The 16,499-nt window shown below is 42.6% G+C and overlaps 1 protein-coding gene across 2 annotated transcripts in view; it reads right to left on the bottom strand.

The window, feature by feature from the left end:
• Positions 1 to 1,350: 1,350 nt before the first annotated feature.
• Positions 1,351 to 16,499, bottom strand: part of LOC141108420 (catechol O-methyltransferase A-like) — a 36,530-nt gene continuing 21,381 nt past the window's right edge. The window contains exons 3-6 of one of the 2 annotated variants that reach the window (XM_073600013.1): positions 15,985 to 16,178; positions 14,075 to 14,341; positions 6,770 to 6,901; positions 1,351 to 4,453 (exon numbers count right to left, since the gene is read on the bottom strand). In XM_073600013.1, coding sequence (XP_073456114.1) covers positions 4,274 to 4,453; positions 6,770 to 6,901; positions 14,075 to 14,341; positions 15,985 to 16,178 — 773 coding nt within the window. In that variant the 3' untranslated portion in view covers positions 1,351 to 4,273. The remainder of the gene's footprint in view (positions 4,454 to 6,769; positions 6,902 to 14,074; positions 14,342 to 15,984; positions 16,179 to 16,499) is intronic. The other variant, XM_073600012.1, reaches the window with a different exon arrangement.

The raw sequence follows: 16,499 nt of genomic DNA, 5'->3' as shown, positions 1-16,499 counted from the left end.
GGCCCAGGAGAAGAGGATCGGGGCTGCTCTGCTCAAAACCATTGCACAGAGTGAGTAAGTATACCAAGTTTGTTATTTTAATAGAAAAAAAAAATGTTTTAAGCATGGCAGAGATGTCGTTTTAATGCAAGCAAAGTGGTCATTTACCAGTTTAAAGCCCAACTCTAAACTATTCTTTCTCTCAACTTTTTATTGCTATCTGTGTTCCAATTTGGAAGATTGCTGTCTTAGACATGTGGCAGACAGAACAGGAGTACAGCAATAAAAAAAATATTATCTATCAGGGTGAGCAAGTGTTACTCGCTCTGTCAGGATTTGTCTGCGGCATTAATAAGGCCCTCACTTCCTTCCCAGGTGTCAAAACAAGAAGAGAAATCTACTCTATATACTGTAGACACAAGACAGGATCAGTAATCTTTCTCCTTTATCCAGAACTATTTGGAGAAAAAAAGAGGAAAATCTCTCAGAAACACTGGCACAGCCGTTCCTCATAGAAATTAAATGACAACCTTTTGTCATTCGTTTATTATTTGTGAAAGGCTGCTAGCTGCTGTCTGGAGGAACATTTGATAAGTTGAATTGGAAAACCTGTTCAAGTCAGTGTTGCAAAACAATGGTCGATCAGAACTGCTTACCTTCTCCCCAATCCCATCTCCATTCAAATGTGTGGCCTTGGCACCCATAGATCACCTAGATTATGGGCCAAATGCCTTGGTAGCTCTAAAGAATGCCTTTGAGCAGGGGTGCTCAGGAGTGCGCTACATACAGAGTGCAGCAGTCAGGAGTGCGCTACCTTCAGAGTGCAGAGTTTAGTAGTGCGCTACGTTCAGAGTGCTGCGTTCAGGAGTGCGCTACATACAGAGAGCAGCATTCAGGAGTGCAGGGTTTAGGGGTGTGCTATGCATAGTGTGCAATCCCAAGCCCCCCCCCTTCCTTCCTCGCCCAGCTCCACTACCTGTGTATTCAGCTCTAGCACCTCTTTGTAAAACTGGGTGCAAGGGCCACATGACCAGGCCTGGTAGGCCGGATTTGACCCGCGGGCCTTGTGTTTGACATATGTGCCTTCTTAGAGGATAACTGCAACAACTGGTCCGATTTAAAGTAACCCAAACTATTGTCTTTGCTTTACCGCATCTAACAGAGGTACACAGACTGAGTAAATTCAGACAGTGCATCTCTTGCGTCATCCTGTTTCAGTACATAGGGACATAAGATGCGCCATGTATGTGCTGTCACTGACCTTTGATACTAGAAAAGGATTAACATTCTTTAAAATTGCTGACCTGAAAAAAGAAAGGTGGATCAGAGTGGAGTAAAGAATGAAGTCAAAATGGATAAATTGACCAGAGCTTTCATAGAATGTAGATTGTTTTATTACAAGAATTGTTCACTGAATCTTCTCTATAATATATATTGAAACATACAAAAGGAGAATAAAAAAGGGTTTAGAGTCCCTTTATACCATGACAAAAAAATTTGTATAGAGTTTTAGCAAGTTAAAGCAGATTTCCTGTAGCCAAAATATCATCATCCCTGAAATGTGACCACCAAATTCAAAAAGGTTCACATAGCACCCTCTTCCCAGGCTGTACATATCCACATTTCCTAATAAGTGACAATGCTGGTGATTAGTCTAGTACTGTCACATGGGGGTGGCTGACCCCTGACTTGTATACTTTCTCAGTCGTTGACCTGGGACAAGTATGCAGATCAAAAAGTTCAGAAGTGCTTATCTACATACTTGTTCTGGATCAGTGACACATTTTTTAGGATAACCCCGCTATGCACCAGTTTTTCTAGAATATAGACCTCATAGTAGCCCATATGTTCCTGTGATAATGGACTTCTTTCAAGCAAGTCTTTCTCAAGAGCGACATGGGAGTTGCCATTGCCAATCTTCTGAAGATGCTAGTTCACTAGCTCTTACACTGGCCAACTAAGTTCATTTAAAAGAAAAGTATGGCCAAAAGCTGGAGGGGCAGAACAGAGAGCAGTGACTAACGGTCACTGCTCTCCACTCCATAAAGAACAAGAGCTGAGCAATCAGAGGTCCTGTGATTTCTTATTCTCAGAGCTGATGTGGGACAGCTGCAGCATCACACCAAAGCTGCAGCATAGAGGTGAGTATGTATGTTTTTTTTTGTATTCCCATACATCTCTTTTGGGCTGGGTTCACATATGTGCCAATTGGATGCGGGTTTTTTACCGCATCTAATTCGCATGACATGCGAGTGTGCCTGGCTTGCAATGGAGCCAGTTCACACAGGTCTGGGGCGGCTGCGCTCCACAGTCCAATAGGGTTCTGTGCAGGTGCGAATTCAGGCAAAAATTCAGAGCTGATTCGCACCTGAACTAGTGAACAGGCACCCCCATGCTGGGAACCATAGCTGCACAAATGTGAACCCAGCCTTAGAGTGGATCTTGACCCTGCATCATCATCCCTCCTCCGGTCCTCTTCACAACCCTTTTTTTTCCCCCCTTTATTTACTTTTTTTTTTTTTTTTTGTGAAATCTTCCGGCCCCACCCTTGCATGTCATTCACCTAGGTGAAAGGCGTGCACTGTTTCCTCTTTGCCTCCCGGGATAGGAACGTCACATCCCCCAATAGGCAAAGCCTTTCATTCAGTAAAGAGGAGGGGTGGACTGAGCGGGGCATCATCAAGAGACATGCCAGCTGTACCCGGAACAGCCGGAAGCCTCTTAAATACATTAACGCAAAACATGGCAGCGTGGGACAGGACTGAGCACTGCTAGAAAAGAGGAGACTCTCTACTGGGTGGGTGAGTACCTAAAAAGTTGAAGAAGATGAAAACCGTTTTAAGTTTAAACCGCTCACCTGGAACAAGTATGCATAACTGCAAAGTTAGGCAACCTTATTTGCATGCAGGTTTCAGTAAAGAAACAGAAAGAATTGAAACAGCATGGTAAACATGAACTAGCAATTGCAGAATGAGAACTAGCACTGCAATCTACATGTCCCTCTGGAAAATATTCCTTTAAGTACCTGGAAAAGTGCTTAGGAATTTGGTTCCAGTAAGACCTCTATAGGGCTAAGCTGACTTGGCTATAGGAGAATCATTTCAAATCCGTCAACCTACATAAAAGTATGAAGCTGACACCTTTGTGTTCCAGGCAATCAGCAACTCTACTTTTTGACTATGCAGTTTGCTCAAGTTGCCTGTTCAATCCACATGAAAATACACAACTTCCAAAAATTTTAGCTGCTTAGGATGTCCATTATTCCTTATGGCTGTGCAATGCACATCCACCTTACAGGCCACCACTGCTGGAGAGGAGATCAGAGGTTAACACTGCCCTTGTCACAGGCAAGCTAAGGCAGCGGGAGAATGCATTAAAATCACTCAGTTTAATTAAGAGGTTAGTGGGGGGAATCGGATACCAATTTTATTCTAATAAATGTACTTTGTATTTGGGTCTGTTTGTTCTGTAAACCTTGTACAGTACCGCAGTTCTCTGTGTCCTCTTTTGCTGTAGTATAGCACAGCTTGTTCTTCAACTGCCAACAAGAATGTGCACAATAGGTGGTTACTGAGGTGGCATGTTGCTTGACATGCACGGTCTGTGCCACATCATATGGGAAAAAGGTACCAAGATCTTTACACATGTTGATATGGTACAGTTAAGCAATTCTGAAAATGTATAAAAAAAGTAATTGAAATTTGGATTAAAATCTCTCACTTAAACCTAAGTAGAAGCTGAGTAGGCCCTTGTTTGTCCTATTTTTACATTCTTTTAAGCCTCCTTCCAAAAAGTTTCCCCCATACCTTTTCATTTTCAGAATAGACTTTCCACCTTAACATTTGGATTGATGATTAAGGAGAAATTCAGTCATTTTTATCCCATAGCTCAAAAAACAAATATATCAAGCTGAATCATTGATATTCTTGGCTATACCATGACCAGTCACCAGATGTAAAAAGAGCCTTGTGAACAGATTTGTTTTCTAGGAGGACCCCAAGATATTCCGAATCCAGAAGTTGTCACCAGTAGGAAAAGTCTGACAGATGTGTGGTCAAAACTTAGCCAAGTCTTCAGGGACTTTGGAGCATTCTGACAGCCAAATAGAGCCCAGCCCGAATGTAAACAAAGGAAATTCTATCCTAAAAGATTAGAGGATCAGCTTGTCCTTGTCCCCAACAAACTGGAATCCATGGAATTTTACAACACTGCCCAGTAGTAGTCTTCTACAACCAGGAGCACAGAGATAGTTGCAGGACTGCAGGTGACCATGATATAGTTCTTGCTCTGGCTATCAACCCAGGAAGACGGATTTCTCTAGGCCATCTTCCACCTGTAGGTACTCGAGATAGGACTGGAAATACTGGCTCTGATATTGAGGACTGTTCCTTACATATTGGAGGTAATCTGGGGAACCAGGACACACAACATTGTCAGCCAGAAGAACAGAACCGGCTCTCAGCAATCCACATTCCTAGAAAGACAATCAAAGAACAACCCTTAGCAGATATATAGAAACATTCATGAGTAAATTCATTGTATGTATTTCTTTAGATTGGTGTTTCTTTAACTAGTGGTTGGGACCAGTGATAAGCTAAGGCATGTTTGGATCCTAGTCCAAACCCAACTTAGCAAGCCCACCAGGAAGTTGTCATCTGTACTGGGCCAATCATGTGCAACCAGTGCTTTCTCAGCCCCACATATACAATGGGTGTGTATACATGTGGCTGCGGGGGGGGGGGGGGGGAATGCCTTGGCTGCTTATGATTGGCCCAGTACAGTGACAACTTCCTAGTGGGCTCGTTCAGGTGGGTTCAGACAAGGATCAAAACACACTTGAGCCTCATTCCTAGTCGGGACCCAAATTGGGTCACAGATGTGTTTCTGTATGAAAATAGCCCAGTTCTTGAAGCATGAAATTGGATATTACTGCTATATGTGAAATAGCCTATAAACAATGTGGTTAACGTGTCACAGACAGCTCGTTTTCATGAGATGAAAATGTATAAGCACTCTCATTGATGACCCATGCTGTTATCAGATGTTTGCATATTACAGTAAAATAAGTGAAACCCGAAAAACAAACCTATATGATAGACTGCAGAGATAAGACTGTGAGGTGAAGACACGCTGACAGTAATAAAAAACATCAAAAAGAAAATATAATGGATTGATTTCACGTCATGTCTTTACTAAGTTGAACAGAAATGGTGAAGAATGCCTGCAATGTGTTATATATGGACTTTTTTTGCGTTTGCCGATGTTTCAGTAATAATTTGGGTCCCAGAACAGCAAAATTTTCTTATTTGGGACTTTGAATTCACCAGTTTAAAGGGTATGTTCACCTCCCACATTTCAAGGAAAGGCCTTAACGCACCACGATATTCTAAATATATTACAATGCTGTGCCCTGTTCCCCAAGCACACACCTGCCTCTTCAGCTGCTGACACCATTGTCCTCCCCAATCAGTCCTGCAAATGGCAGGGTGCAACTAGTGCCACATGCCCGGCCCCAGAAATCCATGTACGAGCACTCCCGGCCTCCCTTCCCAACTGTGCATTCGCTCTCTTTCACAGCTCAATGTTTTTGCAAGTGTATAAGTCAGCACACTGTCCATGCACGGATGGGGATGAGGCTTGGAGAGCTCAAATGTGAATTTCCTGGGGCTGCTCATTGGGGAGGACAATGGTGTCAAGGATCAGCACTGGTTTGAGGAACAGAGCATAGCATTTTAAGATTTTGGGGACACTGTGGTGCATGGGGCATGCGGGAAATGTGTGCAAAGGTGGACTTGCCCTTTAGAAACACTGGGGGGGATTTACTAAAACTGGAAAATATAAAATCTAGGGCAGCTCTGCATAGTAACCAATCAGCTTCCAGGTTTTGTCAAAGCGTCTGAAGTTAGAAGCTGATTGGCTGCCATACACAGCTGCACCAGATTCTGAGTGCTCCAGTTTTAGAAAAACTCCCCCACTTTCTTTAGATGACATGGAAATACATTTTGAAAACGGATCAGATAATTACATGAAATCTACCTCTGTATTCTGTGAATAACTAAAGTGCATTTCTATCCAAATAATTTTTTGGTGGATGAAGTGCAGAAAGGTTAAGGCTGGGTTCACACTATCTGTGGAGTGGAACACAGCACGGGGTCTGGTGCGTCCCTATTCACCGTTTCAGGTCCGAATGTTTGCCCAAATTCGGACCTGAAACGGATCCACAGACGCACAGGACCCTTCTGCAGTGCGCACCACGGCTGCCCCGGAGATGTGTGCACTGTCTACATTGAGAGCCGGGCACAATCTCCTGTCATACGAATTGGATGCGGGGAAACATCCAATTTGCATAAGTGTGAACCCAGCCTGAACCTTCTGTCTGTTTTTCACAGATGGCAAGAAGGCAAGAAAAATATTCACCCTTTCTTTTAGTCCTGGTACCATGTTCACTAGGACACAATTCTAGAGACAACTGTCCAAAAATGTCTCACTTCCTGTTGTATCTCTGGGACAAAAAAAGAACTGTGAGAGAATCTGGCCCTTCTTTCTGACAAAAGGAGGGTTTGCCTGTAGCTACATTTTAAATATGGGAACTCTAGAATCAGAAATTACACAGGAAATGCAGACCACGAGTTGACACTACTAACAACAGTGGCACGTCATCATCATATTTACATTTTAAAATGTGATCATCATAAAAGATGATCTTTCATATGGGGAGCGATGAAGCTCAAACACTTACAATGACACACAAATGCAGCTTTTGTAAATGTTACAAGCCATTTTAACTCACCTCCAGCAGTTTGGTGTCTGGGAGATAACTGACTTTCCAGTGGTCTATAAACACCAGGTCAAACTTCTCAATGTCCAGTTTCTTCTTCAACTGAGGGATCAAAATGGAGCTGGAGCCCACCAATAGTTCCACCTGTGGCACAAAACAGGGATAAGATTCTTCTCCCAGCACAAAAGTTTCCCCTGTTGGACCCCTGAATGGTGTTCTTGGAAACTCTGGTGGTGAGATCTCCCTGCCAAAATCCCCAGCTCTGGGAGTTTTGAGTGTTGTCGTCCACCTTTTTGTGTGGTCCAGCTCCTTCTGCTACATTCTCTGTAGTATTACATACACAAAAACCCAGCAGAGAGAGTGAGTGCCCCTCACAGTGACCACCGCTGATGTGCAGAACTAGGAACTCAGCACAGAGATCTCATCCAAGAGAGATTAAGAACTGAAAGTGGTTTAATCACTTCAGCATCTAACCAAAGAAAAAAAAAAAAAAAAATTAAAAAACAAAACAAAAACAAAATAACAGTTTTTGGATAAACGTTCCTGTAAAGTATCCTTTCCTGACAGAAACACAGAGGCTGCAATTGCTGAAATCATCCTGAAAAAGCTGGTTGTCTGGCTATTATGCTGTTCCACCGCTACTGGCTATAGGACTTTCTGAGCGGGAATGTCAATGTGAGGTCAGAATAACTTATCTCACGGGTGCCTATTCTATTGCAGATCGAGGGCCATTTAAGCAACTTGGTAACCAGTCACGGGCCACAATGGGTGAACGGGTGGATGCAGAGCAGACACGGACATGGCCTGCTCTATTCTATGGGTCCTCCAATCCGTCCAGATGGCAGGGGATGGATCCCCTTCTGTTTTTTTTTAGCAGATCAGATTCGAAGTAGGCAGGTGTAATCGGATACAAGTGTGGTAATACATCTGCTGCTCCATAGAGGTGAATGGAGGACCCGACTGGGTTCACCTGAAAAACGACAGGTATTGCCAGCTGTTGCTGTCCCAGGCGGAGTGCAATTCACTCCGCCTGTGACAGGAGATGGTGCTATACAAGTATCTCCTTATGTGGCTCTGCTCCCTCTGCAGCCATGCTTCCTCTAGCGCCGGTTCCATTCAGAATGCTCATGCTCTGGGATGGCGGGTCAGGAACCCGTGCTCTAGGCTTGCCGATCTGACATCCCAGAACAGGAAAACTTGTAAACTCAATCAAGTGTAGCTAATCCCCTTCTCAATGGCACACAAAAGCCATTTGAAGTTCAACTGTGATCAGCTGTGGTCATTTTGATTAGGTCAACATGAAAAGAGCTTTCCTGGAGCATTTCAGCCCCTGATAGTGCAACTGAAGTGAACAATCACCTATGGGTGGCCAGGCACTGTCAAAAGATCTCCGGGATAAAGTTGTGGACAGGCACAAGTCAGGAGACAGCTGCAAAACTATTTCAAAGGCTTTATCAATGTCTAGAAGCAAACAGCAACTCTGATGCATGTTCAGGAATTTATGACAAAGATTGGTCAATGTGTGCATTAGACCACAATATCACAAATTCTCCACAAATGTGGCTTGTATGGGAGGGTTGCAAGAAAAAAGCCACTCCTCAAGAAAATCCACATGTAGTCAAGACTGAGCTATGCCAAAACACACCTTGAAGATTCTGAGGCCACATAGAAAAAGGGGTTATGGTCAGATGAGATTAAAATGGAATTATTTGGCCTCAACACCAAACAATATGTCTGGCGGAAATCCAATACAGTTCACCATCTGAAGAACACCATTCCTACAGTAAAGGAGGTGGTAATATCCTGTTATGGGGATGTTTCTCTGCAGCAGGGACTGGAGCACTTGTCAGGATAGAAGGAAAAATGGATCAAATACCATACATTTTCTGAGGAAAATCTGCTGCTCTCTGCCAGAAAGTTGTCAATGGGAAGAAAGTTTACCTTCCAACATGACAATGACCCAAAGCACACAGCAAAAATGACCACACAGTGGTTGAAGGAGAAAAAGGTGAATGTCCTTGCATGGTCTAGTCAAAGCCCAGACTTAAACCCTATTGAAAATCTGTGGAATGACTTGAAGACTGCAGTCCACAAACGGTCACCATCAAATTTAACTGAACTTGAGCAGTTCTGCGAAGAAGAGTGGGTAAGTATTGCAAAGTCTAGATGTGCAAATTTGTAGAGACATGTCCCAACAGACTAAAGGCTGTAATTAAAGCTAAAGGTGGTTCAACAAAATACTGACAATAGGGGGTGATCCTTTTTACAACTTAGTGATTCGGTTTTTAATAGTTTTTTATTTTTATCTGACATGGTGTCACATCTTTTACTTGGATGTTATAAGTTGCACTGAGCCAATACAGCTGGTTAAAACAAAAACTGTCTTCATTTTAGGCTGCAAACCAACAAAATGTTATTATTTTAAAGGGGAGCAACTCTTCTATACCCACTGTACAATATACACTACAATACCAAAAGTATTGAGATGCCTGCCTTTACACGCACATGAACTTTAATGGCATCCCAGTCTTAGTCCGTAGGGTTCAATATTGAGTTGGCCACCATTTGCAGCTATAACAGCTTCAGCTCTTCTAGGAAGGCTGTCCACAAGGTTTAGGAGTGTGTCTATGGGAATGTTTGACAATTCTTTCAGAAGTGCATTTGTGAGGTCAGGCACTGATGTGGACGAGAAGGCCTGGCTCACAGTCTACGCTCTAATTCCTCTCAAAGGTGTTCTATCAGGTTGAGGTCAAGACTCTGTGCAGGCCAGTCAAGTTCCTGCACCCCAAACTCGCACATCCATGTCTTTATGGACCTTGCTTTGTGCACTGGTGTGCAGTCATGTTGGAACAGGAAGGGGCCATCCACAAACTGTTCCCACAAAGTTGGGAGCATGAAATTGTCCAAAATGTCTTGGTATGCTGACGCCTTAAGAGTTCCCTTTACTGGAACTAAGGGGCTAAGCCCAACCCCTGAAAAGACAGCCCCACACCATAATCCCCTCTCCACCAAATGATTTGGACCAGTGCACAAAGCAAGGTCCATAAAGACATGGATGAGCAAGTTTGGAGTGGAGGAACTTGACTGGTCTGCACAGAGTCCTGACTTCAACCCAATAGTACATCTTTGGGATGAATTAGAGCAGAGACTGCGAGCCAGGCCTTCTTGTCCACATCAGTGCCTGACCTCACAAATGCTCTTCTGGAAGAATGGTCAAACATTCCCATAGACACACTCCTAAACCTTGTGGACAGCCTTCCCAGAAGAGTTGAAGCTGTTATAGCTGCAAAGGGTGAGCCAACTCAATATTGAACCCTACAGACTAATGCCCCGTACACACAATCAGACTTTCCAACAACAAAACCGTGGATTTTTGTTGGAAGGTTGTTGGCTCCAGCTTGTCTTGCATACACACGGTCACACAAATGCTGGCCAACAATTACGATCGTGGGAACATGGTGACGTACAAGACATACAACGAGCCGAGAAAAAGGAAGTTCAATAGCCAACGCGGCTCCTTCTGCTTGTGTACACACGATCGGAAATTCCGACAACAAAGTTTTGTTGGTGGAAAATTTGAGAACCTGCTAGCCAACATTTGTTGGCGGAAAGTCCGCCAACAAATGTTCGATGGAGCATACACATTTGACTTTCAGCCAACAAGCTCACATCCAACATTTGTTGTCGGAAAATCCAGTCGGGGCATTAGACTGGCATGCAATTAAAGTTCAGTATGTGAAAAAGCAGGAATCCCAATACTTTTGGTAATATAGTGTATATATAGATTGACAGCTTTATAAAATTTCCTGTCATAATTAAATAATGTCCCTGTGACAGAAGTGTATACGGCCATGCCCTGATCAAAATTTGTCCGGTCCCTGCTTTATGCTGACCATACACTTTACACAACTGCCAATATTCGCTCAGTGGGTGGCCATGTCAGCCATCTCCTCCATCCCTCGATGGAGCCGGACAAAAAATTGCAGCCAAAAAGCATCCTGGCTCCTGGCTGCATCCTTTTTATCCTCTTTATTTCTCATATAGGTATTTTGCTTTATGTCAGATTTCAGAGTAAGCAGAATTTTTGTTTGAAAAAAAAAAAAAACCCACAATTTCAGAAATTTTAAAGCCATGGATTAGCCAATAATTATTTGTGGCTATTTTTGTATCAAAGTAGTGTCCATTGTAGCTGACATCCTCCAGCACAGAAGATTCTTCCATTAGAGAGTAATGTCCCTCATTTCCTATACGGATTATTAACCCAGAAATTCTCCCCTCTGAGCAGTCACATGAACCGCATTCTCATGGTACAAAGAGCGATAGCAATCTGAGAAGTCATCTGTGGATAATTGTAGACTTTTTCGCTCAGCTACAGATTTCTTTTTTGCTTCAAGCTAAGTTAGTTCTTGAAACTAGTCCAAGGCAATCTTTGGCTACAGTTTCCACCGTGTAGCTGACAAACCTCCTTATTGTTTTGTCATAGGTTAAGTCACCTGCCAACTGCAAAACAGTAGTTAATGGAGTTCTGTTTATTGGCATGACAGTTGATGTGACAAGCTGGGCCTTTCTCCAAGAAGCAGCTTATAGTAAGGATATTTCCTAAGATTCTGAGCTTTCATATATGGGCATTATTGAAAATGTTGATTATAGCAACATTCATTTGCAATCAGGTTTACAGCAGGAAATTGCATTTTAAGTAAAATGCCATCCATTATTATTATATGGTTTGTCTACATCTGAGCATTGCAATTTAGTGTGGTTTTAAAAAAAATTAAGCAATGTAGCATTTTTTTTTAGCATTTGCATGCGATAAGTAGGCCCATTGAAATTAGGCTTGCACAAAAACAAGTTTAATGTATTTGTCTTTTATTTTCGTAAAAAAAAACTCTTCAACATAAAAAAAAAAAAAAAAAAACTAAATTTAAAAGGAAAAGTATAGTTTTTTTTTCTCAAAGCGCACATATTTTGGGTTATTTATATACACTTCAGGCCATTCACCAGGCCATTTTTTTTCAATACGGCACTGCGGTACTTTAACTGACAATTTTTTATTTTCTGCTATAATATACATCCAATAAAAAAAATTTAAAAATCTAATTTTTTCATCAATTTAGGCCAATATGTATGCTGCTACATATTTTTGGTAAAAAAAAAAAATCCCAATAAGCGTATATTGATTGGTTTGCGCAAAAGATATAGCATCTACAAATTATATTTTTTTATGGAATTTTCACTTATTTTTACTAGTAATGGCAGCAATTAGTGACTTATAGCAGGACTGCAATATTGCGGTGGACAAATTAGACACCAGTGGCATTACCAGTGGGGACCAGTGACATTCTTACAGTGATCAGTGCTAAAAGATATGCACGGTCACTGTACTAATGACACCTAGCTGGGAAGGGGTTAACATCAGGGGCAGTCAAAGGGTTAACTGTGTGCCTAGCTGGTGTTTTACTGTAGTGGGGGGGGGTGCTTTTACTAGAGGAAGGCATATATCCGTGTCCCTGCTTTGCAGGAACACAGGATCCTTGTCTTCCTCACTGACAGAACGGCGATCTGCCTTGTTTACATAGGCAGATTGCCGCTCTGCCTGTGAACCAAACGATCAGCAGGTGCCAGCAGACATCGGGTCAGTGGGACCCGCTGATCCGCTCCCGTTGTGTAGAATCACAGCAGGAGCGAGCCGCCACCGGTGCATGATGGCGCCTGATGCCGAGAAGTGCAGCATCATGCATATATACACGTGACCCTGCACAGTGTGCCCACTCTGTAGCAGTAAAACGGTCAGCAAGTGGATATAGTGTTTACCCTGAAATATAATTTATGTGACTTTCACATTTTACAGCTGTCTTTTTTGTTATTGCATTAAAATGTTGAGATTTGTAGATTAGCAGCTACAGTTACTCAGCATCACATCTGCTAAGAAGAGATGATATTATTTCACAGGAAGTGTACTGTTTTTACTGAGAGAGTCAAGGCAGACCTTCACAGCCATAGTGTAGAATTGCTAAGCAGGACCGATTTACATAATGTGCCAATATGGCTGCCCCCTGTACGTTTATAGTTACAAACTATATACAGAAATAGGATTTCCTAAAATAACATTTTGATGAGTATATTTACAGCAACCTGCTCTGTTTTACTTGTATATCTAAAAATTATTAAAAAGACTCTGCATTCCCTTTATTATGGCTGCAATGAGAAACAGACATTTTGCTATATATCTATAGATTTGCTTTGCTGGTTCCCATGCGAACATGCTTGCACTCTATAGATGGGGAAAATTAAAGACAGTCTCTCCAGAGCAAATGATATCATCATCCACTGCTGGATGTGTTTTGTTCTTATGAATGTTCTGATCTCCTTGTAAGAAAGACCAACAGGCCTTGCAGGTCCAGACTACACACCTTCCAAAATTTGACTAAAACAGGCTACCAGCAATAAAGGTCTCACCTTGCAGGTAATTTCCAGAATCGGATGAAATGGACTACCTACTGGGAATAAGGGTCTCTCCTTGCAGGTCCCTTCCAGAATCTTTTCAAACAGGCTACCAGTAATAAAGGTCTCACCTTGAAGGTCTCTTCCAGAATCTTTTCAAACAATCTACTATTAATAAAGGCCTCACCTTGCAGGTCAGTTCCAGAATCTCTTCAAAATGGGCTAACAGCAATAAAGGTCTAACCTTGGAGCCCTCATCCAGAATTTGACAGCATGAGTTTTAGAGCCAGATCGGGACCGAGAGCCAGATACAAGCTGCTGGAATGCTGTCATCTCTTTTACACAGTGCTCACCTGGTCGAACCTGCATGCGCAGACTTAAGACCCAGGCACACACTACCAACTTATCATGAAAACCTGTATGCTGTCCTACAATTGCGGGTCAAGAGATTACACTTTTACTTCTGTACATCTATTCTTTGGTTATTCTTAGAAGCGCTCCCCTTCTTTTATCTTTTAGAATCTCACAGAAAAGACTACTGGGTTTCACCTTCCAGATCCCTTCCAGAATCCTATAGAATGGACTACTGGTAATAAAGCTCTCACCATGTAGGTTGCTTGCAGAATCTTTTCTATGGGGCTACCAGCAACAAAGGTCTCACCTTGCAGGTCGCTTCCAGAATCTCTTCAACACGGGTTAATAGCAATAAAGCTCTAACCTTGCAGGTCCCTTCCAGAATTTGATGGAATAGACTACTGGGAGAAAAGCTTTCACTTTGCAAAATCTTTTCAGTGGGGCTGCCGGCAATAGAGGTCTCCACTTGGCAGGCCCCCTCTACAACCTGACTGAATAGATCATTGGGAGAAAAGGTCTCACCTTGCAGGTTTGGCCAGCATGTTGCCTTTCCGTAGTCCCTTTCTGAGTTGGTAGTGAGGATGATGTAAACGGGTTTTGGGAAGTGCGAGAAAAAAGTTGCAGGGGCAGCTGCAGGCACTGCAATGTGGTGTATAGAAGGGCTTCCTGCAAACGCCACCTGAGCTGGTTTGAACTAGGTGGGAGGGTTGTGTTGCTGGCTGTCTGCTCGGCCTGAGAACAGGAAGAGGAGACACTGGAGGGCACTGGGTAATCAGGGACAAGGGGCATCTACAAGGATAGGTAGGATGGCAAATTGGGTTTGGTGTACAAAAGAAAATATATATGTTATTACAAGACAGCACAAATGTGTCCTTGACAATTAAAAGTTATCTATACATTATACTATTTATTTTCAATGCATCTCTATAAAGACGGATTTTCAATTAATGTGCATCTCTAGCCTAAGATTTTTATGCCTTTACATTTTTCAAAGAGTAGGCAATGGTTACAACTTAGTTGGATGAGGACTCCTATGCATATGTGGCAGTGCTGGGCCAATTACCAAGAACAAGCACTGTCCTATGGAGTCACATGCATTTCCATAGCTTTAGCACTTTTTTTTTTTCCACTTAAATGTTTGGTATGGAAAAAAAGATAAGGGAAATATTTTCTGCAGGCAGGAGGGGGGACACTAAAGCAAATGTGTTGTTTAACCCTGTCTGGACAAAGCACAAGTTTCCTTCAAAGTATGCATCCCCAGCATACTCACAACTAACTAGCTCACTACTGGCTGGAAATGAGTATACATATAAGAAGCGATGCCAGGAGTACAAAAATTTCTTGTCTGCTCCTCCTCATTCCAACTTTCTATTTCCATTTGTATAGGCTTTTTTTTTCTCAGAATGAAATGTCATATTGATTCATTGCTCAAACTCGGTAATTGTGTTTGTAAATTTCAGCTTGAGCAACAGGCTTTTTACAGTACAGGCGGTCCCCTAGTTACAAACATCCAACTTACAAACGACTCCTACTTACAAACGGAGGGAGACAACAGGAAGTGAGATGAAATCTACTACTAGGAAGGGAAATTCACTCCTGTAATGCACCATACACACGGTCGGACTTTGTTCGGACATTCCGACAACAAAATCCTAGGATTTTTTCCAACGGATGTTGCATACACACGGTCACACAAAGTTGACGGAAAATCCGATCGTTCTAAACGCGGTGACGTAAAACACGTACGTCGGGACTATAAAACAGGGCAGTGGCCAATAGCTTTCATCTCTTTATTTATTCTGAGCATGCGTGGCACTTTGTCCATCGGATTTGTGTACACACGATCGGAATTTCCGACAACAGATTTTGTTGTCGGAAAATTTTATATCCTGCTCTCAAACTTTGTGTGTCGGAAAATCCGATGGAAAATGTGTGATGGAGCCTACACACGGTCAGAATTTCTGACAACAAGGTCATATCACACATTTTCCGTTGGAAAATCCGACCGTGTGTACGGGGCATTAGAGTTATTATGGGAAAAAGGTACCTCCACTGATGCTTTATCACCAAGCCTTGTTTTCACAACAACCCCAAATTTTCAAAATCTAATTGTTATTGGGACAGAAAGTGAGGTGAAATCTTCAGAACAGGGGCACAGACAGCAAAACAATCATTACAGGAGCGTTAACCCTCTATGCTATCCAAAAAGCTTAAAAATCGTTTTTTTTTTGGCTGGAGCTACACTTAAAAAAATGTACCTGTTCCGACTAACAAACAGATTCAACCTAAGAAAAAACCTACAGACCCCATCTTTGTAACCCGGGGACTGCCTGTAGTAGGAAAGGAGATATGTAAAAATACTTAAGATAATATATTAAAAGATATAATGCAGAAAACCACTAAACATTCCCTTTAAGAAAGGTCTGACCCACCTGTGCCTCCAACCCTGCGTGCCGAATCACTTCTTTGGCCACCTGGGCATAGTGTGGATTCATCTCTATCGTAACAAGCCTTGCACCAGGAGGCAGCAACCTAGCGATCCGTACCGTAGAGTAACCACAATATGTGCCCAGTTCTAGCACCCAGCGAGGACGGGTCTCCAGGACAACAGCATCCAGGATTTCTCCTGATGTGGAAAAAAAATAGCCATCAAATTACACCTGTGTACAGAAAAACAACAGGCTCACTTAACTTTACATCCTTCACCCCTACCCCCACTCTCACTGCTCTGTTTAGTGGCCAGGAGACATAACTGGTACTTATAACTAAAGGGAGCATTGGGGTCTCTTCCCCTTCCTTCCAAATGCAGTGTCTGGTGATTGGTCACTCGGGCTGTGACAAGTAGCTGGGGAGAGGGTCCTTAAAGTGTTACTAAGCCCACAACAGTAAAATCAGTCTGTATATGCAGTAAAGCATGCTTGTTATACTCACTGTGGAACCTAAGGGG

Source organism: Aquarana catesbeiana, linkage group LG09 (assembly GCF_042186555.1).
Source record: "Aquarana catesbeiana isolate 2022-GZ linkage group LG09, ASM4218655v1, whole genome shotgun sequence".
Lineage (NCBI taxonomy): Eukaryota > Metazoa > Chordata > Amphibia > Anura > Ranidae > Aquarana > Aquarana catesbeiana.
This window is presented reverse-complemented; position numbering and strand designations above follow the sequence as displayed.